The sequence below is a fragment of the Ischnura elegans genome, chromosome 11 (assembly GCF_921293095.1).
Source record: "Ischnura elegans chromosome 11, ioIscEleg1.1, whole genome shotgun sequence".
NCBI classification, from domain to species: domain Eukaryota; kingdom Metazoa; phylum Arthropoda; class Insecta; order Odonata; family Coenagrionidae; genus Ischnura; species Ischnura elegans.
Window position 1 is genome coordinate 63,073,232 of NC_060256.1, and position 17,161 is coordinate 63,090,392.

Below are 17,161 nucleotides of genomic sequence, written 5' to 3' on the forward strand. Positions count from 1 at the left end.
AAATACATGTATCATGGAAATGCTTTGTCATCCTGAGACTATGAGTTAGTTACAAAATCCGTTAATAATTTGGATATTCGTGCAAATACATCTAACTTATTTCCCACAAATTTCCAAATCATGGGATTTGGTACTGCCTGAGGTTTTCATGGGCCAGTGCATTCAAATCAGAATTCTTTTGGCCACGCTCATGGCTTATTCATTATGATAGACCCATCAGCTTTTCTGGATCTGACTGCTATCTCAGATGGATCAACAGATATGCCCCAAAAGCAAAATCAATGAATAAAAGATACTCCAGAACTAGTAAAATCTATTTTATATTTGAGAATTTTTATGAATTGGGGAATATTTGAGTGACCATCGTGGTAATTCCATTAGTATTCCCGAGAAAAATTTCACTCATTAGTAGAAAATTTAGAAAGAAAATAAAAGAAACACATTACATAACTTCACATGTGTAATATCAGTATGGAGTAGATTGCAAAACTTTGGTTGTGAATATAAAATGAAACACCAAGCAACGTAATATTTGGCTTAGATAACTTGATAAAATATTTTTCTCTCTTGATATACAGTTAAAACAAATTTCCTTTCAGAAGAGATTGGCCTGTCAACAGAGCAATTAAAACATTGCAAAGTTTCTGTTTATATATTTAAGTACATTTGATAGCAATTTAATAAACTAGAAAACACAGCAAATGAATGAATGTAATGGGGATTTTAACGTCTAGATTGAAATAACTCTCTTCTGCAAAAGAATAAAAATGGACAGAAAACATTTATGTGCACATACCCAGAAGATAAGTCCATTTATTTGGGTATTCAATGAAATTTTAGCATAGATTTGAAAATTAGTAAAATTTATTTCTTGATTTGTATAAAAAATCATGTGACTCACTTAGAGTTTCTGAAAAAGAAACATAAAATTCCTCTGAAAAAGTGGCTTTGGTAAATAATCTAATAATCTTGTGGTATACTCAGCATTGTACAAGGAAAGATGGGATCGAGGGGTATACTTTACCTTGATCTTTAAAACAGAATCCTTATGATCAGTGATCTCTCCTTCTGTTATTTCTTTGTTTTTTTCAGGATCATTAGAGTCATAAAGTATTTCCAATGGCTCATCAAGAATTTCTACTATATCAGGATCTGTTTCCACACTTTTGGGCTCATGGCAAGGGGCTGAGTCAACTGCCGTATGACTTGAATTCTTGCTTTTTTCATCCACCACATTAACATCTATAGATGTGCTGGACTTTGTTTTCCTTACTTCGTAGTCAACTTGCCCTGATATGGAACTACACTGGGAACTTCTGACTTTAGTTCTCTTTCCTTTGGTCTCGTGCTTCTGAGAACCAGATGCTACATTCAAATTTGGAGAGTTAGGAAGATGAGATACTTCTGAATCCACGGCGGATATACTTTTATGTGTATCTTTAGAAGAAGTGGAGCTATCAGATGTGGATGGAGAATGATGGGCATCATCCCTAGAATCCATGATGGAACTTCCACTTTGAACACATGAAGAATGGGCGAGAGAATTTTCTGAAGTGTTGACAGAGCTGCACGACTTTAAAAGAGGTACATTTTCGAATTCTGGAACTGAGGAAATATTATTACTCTTGACCACTTTGGCTATAGAGTCATCAAGTTCAGAGCTATAACACATTAGTCCTTTTTTATTCCACAGTTTCTCCCACAATAATTTTTTTTCTTGGGTCAATTCAAAAATCTTTGCATCGATCGAATAAATTTTCATCATAATTTGATCTTCTGTTTGGGTAGAATCACAATCTGTGACATCGGTACTAAGTGAATGACCAACATTCAAGGCTGTGTTTTGTGAAATATGTCTGTCACCTATTGAATTACATTCACGGTCCGAAGCACGATGCCGTTGTTCAGGTGACTTACGCACACAATCTGATCTCTTAAACCTACGAATAACAGGGGTCTTGAAGTGAATATTCCCCAATGTTTCATCTGCATGTAAAGTTTCTCTTTTGATCATGATGTTACTTTGCCCTTCTTGCCTGAATGAGTTGACTGCTCTATCTATGAGAGGAGACTGAGAAGTTTTGTTGAAATGAATTCTGCTCATTCCAGGAATATCAGCATCACTATTTGGATTACTAGAGCTCAAGTGCCCTTCGGAATTAGTCAAATTATCTGTGATAATTCCACTGCTCTCCAATGGCTCTTGATCATGATTTTCTCCAATTAAAAAATTTGATTCACTATCAACAGGTACACCTGCACCATCATGACTAGTACTACTATCGGCCCCTAATTCTAAGATTGAGCTTAACTGATCAATTAATTCTTGAGGTAAATTTGAAATATCCACAGCCAGAGAAGACTCGAGGAGTATGTTACTTAGCTGATCAATGGTGTCACTAGCACCCATTCCTTCCAATTTAACTGGTCCATTGATTACATCTGAGGTGTTAATTCCATGGTCCACAGAGGGTTCTACTTCCGAGTCTCTTTGCTCTTCGGGGTTCGATGCATTTGAAATTCTGGAGCGCATTGCTCTTTGTAACAATAGTTCTTTGTGCCGCTTCATCAGAAGTCCTAGCATGAACTGCACCCGTGGACTCCGAGGGTGATTGACTAACTCATCAAATTCTCTCCTTTTCACACCAAGCAACTTCATCACGTTCGAACCTTGAAATGACTTATCCGTACGAGATGGGCTTCCACTTGAACCTATGGAATGTGAGCTCTCTTCTCTTACTCTTCGAGTTCTATTGGGACTGGGAGTAAAATGGCTTTGCTCATCGATTGTGATGGTAGCATTTTCCAAACAGAGTTTTGGCGATGCTGAGCGGTGACGTCGCCGATTCTCAAATAACCTTCTTTTCGGCTGACTCGATTCCACACTTTCGGATAATTTTCTCTTTCGACAACGTTTGACATAGATGATGTCTGGAGAGGAAGAAGCAGGCTCATTATCAAAGGGTCGCTCTATCCCTTCGGTTATCCTACCTTCATCTGGAAGGCTTGACTGGTCATCGCATTCACTTCTGGTGGGACACCTCCTGATTGTTTTTAAATCATCCACAGTTAACGGTAAATCCCAACGAAAGCATGGTTGGATTTCTGATGAATGCTTGGACGAACGATTTTTATCAGTTTTACTAATTATTGATAAGTTTTTCTTTTTATATGATGGGTTCTTCTTGAAGTCATCCAGAGACTTTTTTAGTTTTGCAGCCAGATTAGCTTTTTTAATTGCTTCCGCTTCCTTTTGTTTATCCTGCTGCGAGGGCTCACTTTCTTTGGAAAGAAAATTATGTTGAGAACTTTGAACATCTTCGTGATTTCTGAATTGCCAAAAGTCGGAAGGAAATACATTATTAATATCGCAAAATTGATTATCAAGAGGAAACCTGCCTTGATGATTGTTATGTACGGGATGAAAGTTTGCTCGGCTGTGATTTCCATAGAATCCGAATGGATTGTAATTATTCCTGGAGATATTCAATGGATACGGATGTTTCTGATACCTAGACGTGTCATGTCTGTATCTATTATAATGGTTTGAGTAGGATCTCGGGTAAGGAGCAGGTGCATTTTCACCCACTATAGGAAACCTGTTGAAGTTTTCGTAATGGGCGGCTGGGTGAGGCATTGGAATACTTCGAGGGCGAGGCCCAGGGTAAGAGAAGTTTCGCTGGGTCGGAGGAATGTCTTGATAGTAATGATCCATGATTTACAGCACAGGAAAGTCACGAATTCCACCAACCATTCCCATGCGCCAGGACGATCTCCTGACGAAGAGGGAAAAAACAAATACAAATAGTAAAGGTACTTGAACTTGTTTGGAGAAATAACGTACATAAATGCCAAGATATCTACCTTGAATTTATCTAAGCAGCAGATCGTTTTCTTCTGGGATACAAATGAGAAAAATGGGCAATAGATTACAGGAAACTACACTATGTAACACCACAGTACACGCAAAAATACCCCTGGGATTATTGCGTTTCTTCCATTTTCCATAGATAATTTTTCTTTAAATCACAGCAATTTGTGATCATTTTTTGCTTCTTCGTTACTTCACAACACACCACAAAGAAAACACAAAATCAAAATTAGTAGGCATGCGTTACGATCGTCAGCTTTCACATGTTACCTGGCGACCTAGCTATCGTGAGCAGGGAGCTCAGGCACCTCCGAATTTGTCACATGATGGTTTTCATATTTAACCGTTCGAAGCGCTAGTCTCTCATAAAATGTTGAGATGGCCGGCGAATTTCTTCATTTTCGAGGTTTTCATTCTGATTTATTTTAAAATAGCTGGGCGGTTTGTATGAGATATATTTTACGAATATTTTCTAATATTTGTGTAACATATACGTGTTCTGGTTACAAAGTATTTTTTAAAGATGTACTAATGGTGTTGACTGATAAATGTGTTTAAAACCCTAGAATAAATCAACAAAGTGCAATTTTAAGTAGTTATTATTATGTTGAATTAAAACTTTTGGGCTATGTCGCCGCGTCAGATTTTGGGTGGCCCCAACGTTTCCCGACCGATGCTGGTCGCTTTCTCAAGGGAATCTGAAGAGGTGGGATTTAAAATTGGTATATATAGGTATACGTGTCAGGTGGTGGGGGGAGGGGAGTGAGAGGTTGGAGGAGTAGGTTGTCGATTATTTTTGCCGATTACGGGTTGCCAAGTACGGCTGATTTTAAGGCCAGTGTCTCTGTTAAAGTTGTTTTTCTCCTCTTTAGATATTTCTATTGCTTCTCTTACGAGTCTCTGTTTAAAGCCTTTCACTCTCGCAACGATTGATTTCTCGGAAATAGATTTGAGCATGTTTTTCATTTACCTAATATAGTTTGCTTCTGGTCTGGTCGGTCTGGTTTCTGCTTAGGACTGGAAAATAGTGGTGATAATTTTTTTCAAAATTGAAGTTTGAAGCCTGATTTAGCTTATAAATGCATTGGGAGATGCCAAATTGATATTAATTTAACGCAATAAAAAATATGGCCATATCAAGTGATACAAAGATCCTCCATGGAAGAAGGTTCTTCCATGGATCCTCCGCGAACTTTGTTTAAGCCTTTACCATGCTAGCGCTGGAGTGACTAGTTACTCAACTAAATTGAGACACTCCTTTTGACCGAAAGATCCGTTCATGGCCCGGCTCGGCTCTCCGACTTCACGAATCGATAGTCAATCGATATATCCGTTTCTGCGAACGATATATCGTGAGGATTTCTGTTACTTGTTTCTGCTGTTTTCTTCTGCAAGGTCTAATAGTGACCGATTTTGAAATTGTCAGTGGAGTTTCTTCGTTTTGGGCAACTCTTCGTCTGTCTTCGCTTAGCGGCTGCCATTTTTTATTCAACAGCCGTTTTCGTTCCAGGAGAAGTTCTTTTGGGAAAGTCTGACAAGGTATGTGCAATGAAAGATAGTCTATGTTTCAGGTGATGTCACCACTATTTCGGCTCGTTACAATCATTCTGATGAGGAAGTGTATAGTTCGATATTGAAAAGTATCCTATAAAGATAAAAGTGCATTCCATTCGTTTTGTTTTTATGATTTATTAAATGTCCTTCATAGTGTACTTGCATTTGTGTGTATTTGTGCAAGATTGCACATATAATGTGCTCCTGTTCATCTACAGCATTTGCTGTTTCCTACGGCTCTTTGCAGTTTTTACCCTATTCCAACGGGTTTAATTTTGTGTTGCTTTAACGAACACCAGGGAAATAAATTACCCTTATTAATATTAATGTAATGATTTATAATGATTTGAGTGAACATGTATGATGGCTGTCTTCGAGAGCGTGAGTGCCGAATTCGGGTGCTCGGGTTAACTTTTCAATGAATTCTGTGTCATTTCGTCCAAAAATATTATTGTAATTTGACATTTCCTTTCTTGCCTTACATCCTTTTCTTCCTTAGAAGCGTTTTATTTTCTTGATTCATGTCATATTTTTTAGCTGACACATTTCCTGTTTATCCACACCCTATTATTTGTGATACCTCCTTTTAGATTTTTCTCCTGTTGATAGTCAAAGTGATACACTATGTTCCTTTTCTCTTCTTGTTGGCTATTCTCCACTTTTGCCTCCAAGTTGGCTTCTTTGAAGCGATTTCAATTGATATCTTCATATTCGTTATCCATTGTACCATTAACTATAGAATTCTTTTAAAGGCCCCTATGTTAACTTTTTATGTCAAGGATAGGTACATCAGTAGTCTGCAAGTATTTATGTGTCAATTCTTATATTCTATGCATGCCTTTAAGCTATTAATAATCTACAAATAAATAGTGTAACAGTTTGTTATGCTTCCATTCTCATTTTGATTTTAGCACATTTCAACATTTTATTTTGTTACCAGATGCCACCCTAGATTCCCCTGATGATGATTCTAAGACTTAAAAAATATTTTGGCTATAAAATTGAATGGGAAATAAGTGGGTATATGCTCATTCTAGAGTAATTTTTGTATCATAGCTTATTTAAGTAAAGTGATGAATGGGAAATATGGAACTTGAGTTATCCTGCTTTCAAGAATGATGTTAGTGTACTGAATTGACTGGGGAGAACATGTCAGGTTTTTTAGGGAGAGGTTTTTTAGAGCTCTAACCCTGATTAAAATTTTTATTGAGCAGAAAATAGGGCTCTGATCGCAAGCCTCTTGATTTTCCTTTACTTTACTGCACTATACTGGGATAAAAAATAGACTATGACTCATTTGTTTACTCATCAGTAAGCGGCCTATGGAATAGTGAGGACCATTTCAGGGAATGAAGCACAAGATGTAATACCATGAGGCACAAGAATATAAATATTCTAATTGAAATTGAAGACAAAGCCGAGAGATGGAAGAAATACCTGGAGGAATTATACTACGGGAGCAAACTTAGCTCAAAAAGTATCAAAGAAGAAAGTGATGTTGCATGGATGACATTGGAGTGAGCATCTTAAGATTGGAATTTGACGCTGCAATAAGAGACCTACAAAAGAATAAGGCCCCAGGAATAGATGACATTCCAGCAGAGGTAATCAAAACTTCTGGAGAAAAGGTCTTAACTCAACTGTATAAAATTATCTGTGATATGTACTCAACAGCAGATTTACCTAGTGACTTCGAAAAGAACATCATCATTCCCATATCCAAAAAGAAGATATCAGAGAAGTGCGGAGACTTTAGGACCATAAGCCTGACGACATATGCATCGAAGATTTTGACTAGGATCATTTACAGGAGAATAGAATGAAGAGCAGAAGAATTCCTGGATGAGGACCAATTCAGATTTTGGAAAAGCAATTGTGGCTCTTAGGCTTATCATAGAGAAGAGAATAGAGAAAAACAAACTTACTTTCATAGCAGTTGTCGATTTAGAGAAGGCATTTGATAACGTGGAATGGAATTCAATGCTTAGAATCCTGAAAGAAATTGGAGTGCTCTACAATGATCGTAGAATTGTTCATAGTTTTTATAAAAACCAAGTAGCTGTGACCAAATGTGGACCCAATGAAGCAGAAGCAAGAATAGGAAAATGGGTTAGACAGGAGTGTGCTTTCTCCCCCATAATTTTTAATGTTCACATCGAGAAAACCATCAATGAAATCTAGTAGAAAGCTTTGGGTGTCAATATCCACAGAGAAAAAAATTATGCTGCGATTTTCTGATGACATAGCAATCATAGCCAAGTCAGAGAAGGATTTGAAGAAGACTTTGAAAAATATGGAAAGGACAATGGCCAGATATCATCTGAAAATCAACAAAAAGAATACTAAGATATTACATAGTTTGCAGCAAAAGAGAGAAGGCTAAGAAAACATTATTGTGGGGAAGCATAAGCTTGAAGAGGTTAAAGAGTTTTCTTACTTGAAGCCGAATTACCAACTATGGATGAAGCAAGAAAGAAATAGTCAGTAGAATAGCGCAGGCAAAGAGGGCTTCCTACATAAAGGAGAGTATTCTTACAGCTGAGAATACAAGCATAGAAGTAAGGAAACAATTCATCAGATGCTGCATATGGAGTATGTTTCTCTATGGAAGCGAGGCTCGGACATTGAAAGCAGCAGAGAAGTCAATAGTGGAAGCATTCGAAACGGGGTGCTACCAAAAAATGATGAAGATAAAATGGATTGACCTTGTAAGTAATGAGGAAGTGCTAAGAAGAGTGGGTGAAAAAGAAGCCTCCTAAAAACCTTAAGCAGAAGACGGGACAAGTTAGTTGGTCACATTTTGAGGCACAACAGCCTCAAACTGTGGCACAACGGCCTCAAAATGTGGCCAGCCAAGATGAAGACTATCATAGAAGGACAGGTGGAAGGGAAGAAGGGCAAGGGACGGCCCGGAATGAATTTCGTAGGACAGGTTATGAAGGATGTAAAAGAGAAGAAATACGTCGCTAGTGAAAGGTTAGCAGATAGGAGAGAGAAATGGAGAGCTGCGTCAAACTAATCTTAGGATTGTTGACTAATGATGATGATGATGATGATGAAGGAAGTCATACCTACAACCACTATCCTCTGTCCACAATGCTGGACTGGGTATAGCATCTGAAGCTTTTCAGAAATTTCCTAATGGTAATAATCTATGTAGAAGTCAGGGAGCATCATTTAGGAACTCTAAGAAATATTCTGACTAAAAACTAAGTTACAGAGATTTTATCTATGCAGGATATTTATGCACCCATGATATAACATAACATTTAGACCTATTTTTAGGAGTAATTTCCGTTGAATGGCAATGACTACCAGCCCTGCAAATGTTATTGTTCTTTAAATTTCATCGAGGACCTCTTGGTTGCCTTCAGCAAAGTTAACTCAACTGCCTCTGGAGTTCACCCTCAGTGGCTTTTACCCTACGTCAAAGTAGTTACAGGTGTTTATTTATGCAGCAAAACTTCCACCTCCACCAAATAATATAAAGCTGTTTACTGAGAATTTCAATGTGCCCAACCTGACTTTATTCCTGTACACACTGACAGGTTGTAGCTGTAATCCATTTGTACATGCACTGCTGTATCCTCTTACCATGTAGTTCTTAACCCATTTATGCAGAAGGTTTGAAAAATGCAAATTTTACCCTGATTTTTACATATTGTCGATAAAAATACGTACGAAAACAATATCTGGAAGAAAAAACAATGTAGCTCTTGCCAATTATTAATTACGAGGTGTTCCAAAAATGGAACACTAGGCAAATCCACTACTATGACGTACTCATTGATAGCATGCAAAAAATTTGATTCAGACTTATATTAACTCACTATTAAGAATGATATCCAGGTGAACACTTAAAATGCAACGATACATTGCAGTTTTTACATTGAAAAGTGGTAATTTTATGGCATTTGATAGAGCGATTTTGGTTTCCCTGCTTTACATTCTAATGATTCATGCCGTCATGACATGAGTCAAGTTTACGATTGATAGATTTCATGGTCCCTGGCCTGGTTTCCCACCAGGCTCAGCAGAATTACCGTATGTCTCAATATAGTGACAGGTCACACGGTGACGAAATTCAAGATGATCCATTGGCTTCACATCGTTTATTTTATGCAATTGCCAAGCATTTTGTAAAGCCAGCTCAAAGCAGAATAACTGGAGGGATTGAGTACCATTTCTTTCCACGGTTTGATGCTTGATACTAGTCAATATTGTCATCAGCTCGGTCCACTCCTCCCATGTACTGATTATAGACCTTGATTGAATTTGGCAGAGTAACTTGTATCTTTTTTCCTGCTTTTGAGAATAATGACTGACTGTTGCAAAGGATTGACACTGGCACCAGAAGATGCAACAGTTACAACACTTTTATCATTTCATCTACAAAACAATATTGCCTTTTCCATCAATTCGGTAATCGAATGTGCCCCAATATTTTTTATTTAGGGTAGCATCAGATAGTTAAGGAGGTTTGTCTACGCGATCTTTTCTCTCTATGCCAGTTGATTGGTGGCCCATTGAATGAAGTTTATCGAGGAGTGCAATGCTTGTAAACAAGTTGTCGAACACAAAATGGTATTTACCGGGATGCTGCGTTGTGAGTGCCTCAGAGAATTGCGAAACAATAGAAGCACCTACAACCTATTATTGGTATTGAGTGTTCGGGTTTTTTCCTTGATAAGGCTGCAACCAGCAAATGTAGCCTAAACGCACCAGAATTTATACCCAAATCGAATAGGCTTACCCCGAATGAACTGTTTACACCCGTCATGACCGAAATAGGGAATCATGGCCTCATCAAAGCTGAAGTATATTTCATTTGGCACAAATTTCATACTTATGTCATTCAGACGCTCAGTTAGAGGTCGCAGCTTGGAAAACTTGTCCGTGTGGTTCAAGTTTTGAATTGTCAGCAAAATGCAAATTTGAAAATATTGTTTCGAATAGGTCACCTCTCATTGCACCACTAAATAGAGAATTATGCGAATCTGGTATTTGCTCCCAAAGCATACGTCGTCTCGGAACAAAGATGCAACCACTCAGGGAAATTATTCCCAAAAAACACCGACAGTCAGTTCAAGGTTCACTTCAATATCCAGAAAGAGTTCTAAATATTCTGTAAGGGTTTTCATTTTCGTGATTTGTTCTTCTGAAAATCTACCTCCTACTGGCTGGGCAGTCAGATCGGCTTTCTTCCATTTGTGAACACATTTGGTTACCTTTTTTCTTTGAGCAAGAAGAGGTTGAGGCGAAGCAGAAGCTGATGCACTGCTATTTTCAGTAGTATCACCATCCGGTATCAGAAAAGTGTAAAAAGTTCTCGTCAGAAGAACCATGAATGAGATGAGCAGAAACGTGCAGCAATGAACCAGGAAGATTGTTCCACATCTAATTGCTGACTTGATTTAAAATTAAAGTGAATATTTCAGTGCGCCTAAATGCATACAAAATAGTAGTGGATTTGCCTAGTGTTCCAAAAATTGAACACTGTTGAATAGAAGCTTATAACTAAAACAAAGTACGTCGTTTCAAAAATTTCTTCATCAAGCACTGTAGGTTAACTACTACTGAACATGCGGGGAAAAATTTACAACATTTGGGCGTAATGGCAAATAGTTATTAATATAACGTTAGAGATGGTCGCAGAAAAACTGTCTTGAAAAAAAAGACCTATATTTCTTAACACACTGGCTGCGATGGGTTGGCAAAACTGACTAAATCTTTGCGCCCCATAATAAAATATATCTTTATAAAGAGGTACAGAAAGAAAAACCATGGCATATTTGTATATAATGAGTCGTAGTCATTAAATTAGAAAGTCACATCAGGTGTTCCAAAAATGGAACACTAGGCATAAATGGGCTAATGTTATGAGTTAAATGAGATATAGCAATATTTCCACTGGATTTATTTTAACACGACTCGTGTTGTTGTTGCAAACATCATTATGTATTGCATCATATACCGTAGAGTTTTTCCAGGTATTTTTTCCTGAAGAGTTCCTGTTTTTCCTGAAGAGTTTTTCCTTGTCCTTATGAATCCAATATTTCAAATAATTTGGTTTGTTGCAGATCATATGCTGTTTTGTGGATGTGTGTTATACAAATAGAAAATTTTATCATAGAAAAATATTGTTTTGAGTTATAAAACAATAGAATAGAGAGTATTTTAGGATTCTGCAAAGGAAAAACAACAAAAATAACTTTGACACTGATTGGCCCTCAATCCCAGACCGGTGTGTCTCCTGTGTTCCGGCACTGGTTAGGAAAAGACATAACAGTCAAAGAATGCTTCTATCAATTTTGGTACTTCAAAATTGATAATGTATACATTCCTTACCAAAACAAAAATCCAGAATTTAAGTACATATTGATTGAACAAATGTGTATACATTTTAAATATGCAGACGTAACTTGTTATAAAAAAACACGCTGAGTAATATTTTGCTTGTAAAAAATAAGTTACGGAAAGTGCATTCCGGCAATGCTAATTTTGACATGACACCTCTGACCTTTACATATTTCGAGTTGTATTTCTTTTTCCTATTTACATTTTATTTTCCTGTGTAACATAAACCCTCACCTAGGCTGGGTGAGCCCAACTAGGTGATCTCGTACATTTCAATTGATAAAATTAAATAATCATGTATTTTCATTTGTCTTTTTACTTTTTATCAATATGATGGCATACTGGACAACAAAGGGAATTGTGTCAATGCTTATTGGTTTTATTTTTTGTTTTGGTTTTGGCTATTGGTTTTTATGATAAGAATTATACTTTTCTTACCATAACCTGGTAAGCAGGGCCTGTTGGACTCCATTCCTTGTCTGATAATCCGTTCTCTCTTTTTATGTTTTGATGGTCTATTTTCCTCATCGGATGGTTGAATTGTTTACACTACACAGGTTTCAAGCATTGAAACAAATTATTTAAATTGACATGTTTTGTATGACTTCAGTTATTATAGGTAAATATGTACTTACGTAATTTAGTTGGTAGGTAGGGGATTAGTTGCTCTGCTCATTTTTGAGTGTAAAACCTAACTGCATTCTGAATCAAGGGATTAACTAGTCAGTTGAATTTGATAAGTATTAAAATGTGCAAAAAAGTCAGTCTGTATGCAGTGACATCCACAAACTGTTTTTTTTTGTCACTCTTTAGAAACAGCACAGGTAATGAAGTGTGGGGGCAAATTTATAGCGTTAAACATTATCACATGTAATCAGATTGAATAAGCAGTTTTACCTCCACATAAATGCTTTCTCACACTTAATTGATAATTTAGCACTGTTCGCATCAATCGGTTCTCAAATATTGAGAATGGAAGGGCGTATTAGGTTCAATAGTACGCTCAAGTGAAAACCTTGTGATTTACTTGATATAAGACTATTATTTGGTTAGCTAATGAGTGCAGGCCATCTGAAAGAATGAATTATGTTAAATGAAGAAGTGAGCCTTAATACCCACTGTTATTTTTTTCTGCAACTGTGAAAGTTAAGATTTTCAAATATCGGTGTGCAAGTCTCCGCATAGACACACTATTTGTGCGTATTACGAAGAAGATTTTGCTTAAATTCAGCTAGGTTTTGAATGACTAAATTGCAATTTATGACAGTGGTTTTTCACAATTGGTTAGAGAGAAATTTCTGACTATGTCAAATTTCCTTTCAAACAGTGCAAGTGTATACCTTCATAGCTGGATTAGTTTGGTGTGAAATTGAGGGGAGAGGTTTGTTCAAAGACTTGTGCTGTAAATTAATATGCCATGTAAAGAAATGAATGGGAATGTGATATACATACAATTATTTATGGATTTGAAACTTATTTAGAATATTCTCCTTCTGGTTTGAAGTCAGAAAGATTTATTTCAGCATATTTTCCTGCAAAAATCATACAGTTGGTTCCTTAGTATACAGTTCAATGAAAAATAGTGCTCTGGTAGTAATTGCATCCACTATGATACTAGTGGCATGGTGCACAATGTGGATAAAATCATGTTCCTTGTCATTAGTATCAATGGCTTTCGGGAGCAGCTGTGTGTTGAACTTTGTCACACTGAGCTTTCACAGCCATTGCAAGTCACATCATTAGGCGATGAGTGAAAATTGGAAGTTGGTTGTCATTAATATTCTCATCTACCCTTATCACCATAGAAGGGTGACACTGACGGCTGAAGAACTCTCAGCCCTGTCCTTGAGCAAAAAGCGAAATCTCCCCACCTCCCCCATTGTGGTGTTGCGGGCAGGTGAATCATTGCTGAAAACATACTGGAAACATCAAGGCCATTATTTCTTTCAGAAGATTCTCTTCCACGTCTGGCCGAGTTTAACACTGTCCACTTGATCAAAGTTCTGGGGGCCTTTCTCAATTTCAATAGCTTCGCGAATTAGTCGTCTGATATAAAATTTTTCTTGGGCTAACACCTGCATTTTGTAGATTAAAATATTATGTCCTTCTTCAGAGAGAGCATGCTCAGCTACGACCGACTTCTCTGTGTCGTGATGTAATACTGCATTTCTATGTTCTTTTAATTGGGAAGTAACGGAGCACTCTGTCTGATGTAAGATTATAAAACGTATACCATATCAGCAATAAATTGTTAATCATCATTTATTTTTATTTTATTACAACTGTACTGCCTGGGATTAGTGTAAAGAAAGGATTTTCTTGTCTTGATCTCACCCCTTCAAAGACATTCAATTATTATTGGGGATTTCATCTCAAATCAGGCAGGGGTGAACCAAGTGACTATCACCGAATTCTTTGTAAGTTTTGTATGTGAAAGGAATATCTTTTTGATGAATTATGATAATTTTGCTTAAGCTCTAGATTTTTTATGAATATCTAATTTGTTAGTGACAGCATTTATATAATTATTTCTCCAATGTTGAATTCTTGCTATTTTTACGCGAGAAGGTTACTCAGAAAGTGACTAACTGAGACCCTTATTGAGTCTCATAATTGAAAGAAGATATTCCATAGGTTTGTGCAAGGCTAGGTATTATATCAGCCCAGAATATTTTTTGAAGGAAGAATCTGCTATCAATCTCTATCATTTGATTAGAAATCTGTCAAAAAAGTGAAATCGTACATTAATTTTTTTTAAACCAGTGAAACAAAGTTAAATGTACAGTATTAGTGAAGTTTTGAGCATCATAAACTGAACATATATGTGTGTGAACCACAAATAAACTTTTTGATGAGCCATATAATGGTAAGTATTAGATGGCTGAAATATTGGTCTTTTTCAGCCCATTATACTTCATGCAGTTCTTGAGTATCTCAGTTTTAGTCAAATCTGAAGACATAATGCTGCACTACTGTGTATAAATATGGATTTTTATGGAATATCACCATCTTAAAATGAATCTGATATTAAGCAGGCCTTTGTGTAGGCAATTTATCTATCGCAGTTAATATGAATTACACCGCCGTTAATAGCCCCAGCTTTAAATGTACACCTAATCATGAAATCAAGTTTAGTTGATTTTAAAAAGTCATTGTTGAATGCAATATTCTAATTAATTTTTCTTCCTAATACGTACTATGCACTATTGTAAATAAGTGTAAACTCCATTTCACATTTCAACTTCATGTCGGAAGTTGAACTTCGCTACCACTTAAACATGCTAATGTGAAAATGAAAGAAAAATGTGTGATTCAGGTTGAAAAAATGCAATTGCGGGGGAAAAATTAACCATTTGTGCAAATTTATTACAAAAGTGAGAAAACATCATTTCAACCATCAAAAGTAAAAATCACCACTAACTGTCTCAAATGAAAGTAATTTACTTTGAGTGATGAGAGAAGTCCCTACATCATTTCTTGGCCCTAAAATAAGGAAAACATCGGAATAGATGGATATAAATAGTTTTTTTGCTGAGCATCATCAAAATACCCTCTGAATAATACCTTTTTTGCTTTTTTAATACATTTGATGTAAATGCTTAATTATTTTTCTCTCTAACCTAATTCTCAAATACCTCACCGTTTCCATCATATATATCCATGTAAATAGCTAGGACTTCCATCAAGCTCCCCCAATGACTGAGTCGGGAATGCACCCTGCATTTCTCCCTGTCCTAAAGATTTTGGATGAAATATATCATTTTTAGGGGCACGAGTCCCTCCTTAACTACATGCACTTAAGTTGTTCATAGAATGTTTCAATCTCATCTTCCTGTTTACCCCTTGGGAAATGTCCTTAGCTTTTGCAACTTGCTTTGGAATATCTGTTGTGAAATAGTTGTTATTACTTTTTTGAGTGAAGGCCTTTAATTCACCAACGCTTTGTGTAGTATGGTTTAGCTAATAATGACTGTAGTTATGTATTTAATGCATCAGTTTTTTTTTAATTCGAATGACTTTTTCGAAAAAGTCGACCTAGAAAAAGCTTCCCTGAAGAACTCAAAAAAATATTTTTGCTCGACTTCGTCCATCCAAATAGTTTTCGTTGCATATGTTAATTACAGTGCACTTATACTGGGGCAATCAAGAAATTTCCTCATGCTCAGTTTTTTCAATGAGTTTTGTACACAGTTGCTGGCATTTTGGTATCATATTTGGTTATTCCCAATTTTGAAGACAGATATTCGTGCCATTGCATTTTGCTTTTCTGTCAAGGGAAATCATCATTTTCTTGCTGCAGTGTTTGAGTGGCAGGCGCGGATCCAGGATTTCTTTCTGGGAGGGGCACAAGCAGGGCCGTATCCAGGATTTTGTTCAGGGGGGGCACCAGGATACTTCGTCATACAAAACGAACGAAATGATAATGGGGCCGTATTAAAAATCTAGCATATTTTTAAGGGTCTGGGGGGGGGGCACGTGCCCCCGTGCCCCCCCCCCTGGATCCGCCTATGTTGAGTGGTATAGTAATTCCAGTTGTATAGTATTATATTAATTCTAATAATTGCGCCTGTTTCATGTTTAGCAGTTGCAATATTTCAAGTTCTGTGAGATCCATTCTTGTCTATTACTTTGTATCTTCTTTCTGCATGGACCTTGAGGTATTGATATTTTATCCCATTTAGTCATCCTGATCTTATCACGGCTGAGTTTTATCTTGGGTTAATTTTAATATTTTGAATCGTTGGTTTTTAAGCAGTCAAGTCTTCGATTTTGCATTTTAATTTGTTTTTGATTAAGGATGAGTCGGTTCTTAATTTTTTTTGGTTCTCGGTACCGGTTCTCCCCCATCGGTTCTCGAAACTCGGTTCCAAGGAAGAACTCTTATTATCTGAATTTATGTCAAATTTAAGTGAACAACCGCAAGAAAAGAATGAAAATAATTTCACTAAAGATGTAGATTAGCTGGAAAGGTCTGTAAAAAAATGTAAGATCATCTCCATCATTTTATTTGCCAAGCAAAAAAGTTTAAATAACTCGTTGTTAAAGAATGCATGATCGACCAATATGTCACATTACATCAGGCAGCCATTGGTTATTTCTCCAGGTGTTGATTTATAAAATTCAACATTTTTACCCTAACTGGGTCTAATCAATTCTTTTTTGGGAGGAATATTGCCTGCAGTACTGAACAGGCGTTCTCTGAAAACAGTAGTGGTCGATGTTGATTTTGAAGGGCCGCGCGGAATATGCTTGGAGCACAGTTTAAATACTGCGTAGCATCAGGATAGATAGTGAAACTCCCCATCTTCTGTCGACATCATCCGTTAATTTGTTGTAACTTGTGAGTTCTTTCAAAATATATTCTGTATTCTGCGATGT

At 36.7% G+C, this 17,161-nt stretch overlaps 2 protein-coding genes across 9 annotated transcripts in view; one reads left to right on the top strand and one right to left on the bottom strand.

Moving 5' to 3' along the window:
* The window catches only part of LOC124167804, a 66,602-nt gene extending 62,480 nt beyond the window's left edge, over nucleotides 1-4,122 (bottom strand). For 2 of the 5 annotated variants that reach the window (XM_046545834.1, XM_046545838.1), the window contains exons 1-2: nucleotides 3,865-4,122; nucleotides 1,025-3,776 (exon numbers count right to left, since the gene is read on the bottom strand). In XM_046545834.1, the coding sequence (XP_046401790.1) occupies nucleotides 1,025-3,715 (2,691 nt within the window). In that variant the 5' untranslated portion in view covers nucleotides 3,716-3,776; nucleotides 3,865-4,122. The remainder of the gene's footprint in view (nucleotides 1-1,024; nucleotides 3,777-3,864) is intronic. The other 3 variants (XM_046545837.1, XM_046545836.1, XM_046545835.1) reach the window with 3 other exon arrangements.
* Nucleotides 4,123-5,207: 1,085 nt separating this feature from the next.
* The window catches only part of LOC124168311 (synaptosomal-associated protein 25), a 460,832-nt gene continuing 448,878 nt past the window's right edge, over nucleotides 5,208-17,161 (top strand). The window contains exon 1 of one of the 4 annotated variants that reach the window (XM_046546473.1): nucleotides 5,208-5,410. The gene's annotated coding sequence lies outside the window, so the exon portion shown is untranslated. The remainder of the gene's footprint in view (nucleotides 5,411-17,161) is intronic. The other 3 variants (XM_046546472.1, XM_046546470.1, XM_046546468.1) reach the window with 3 other exon arrangements.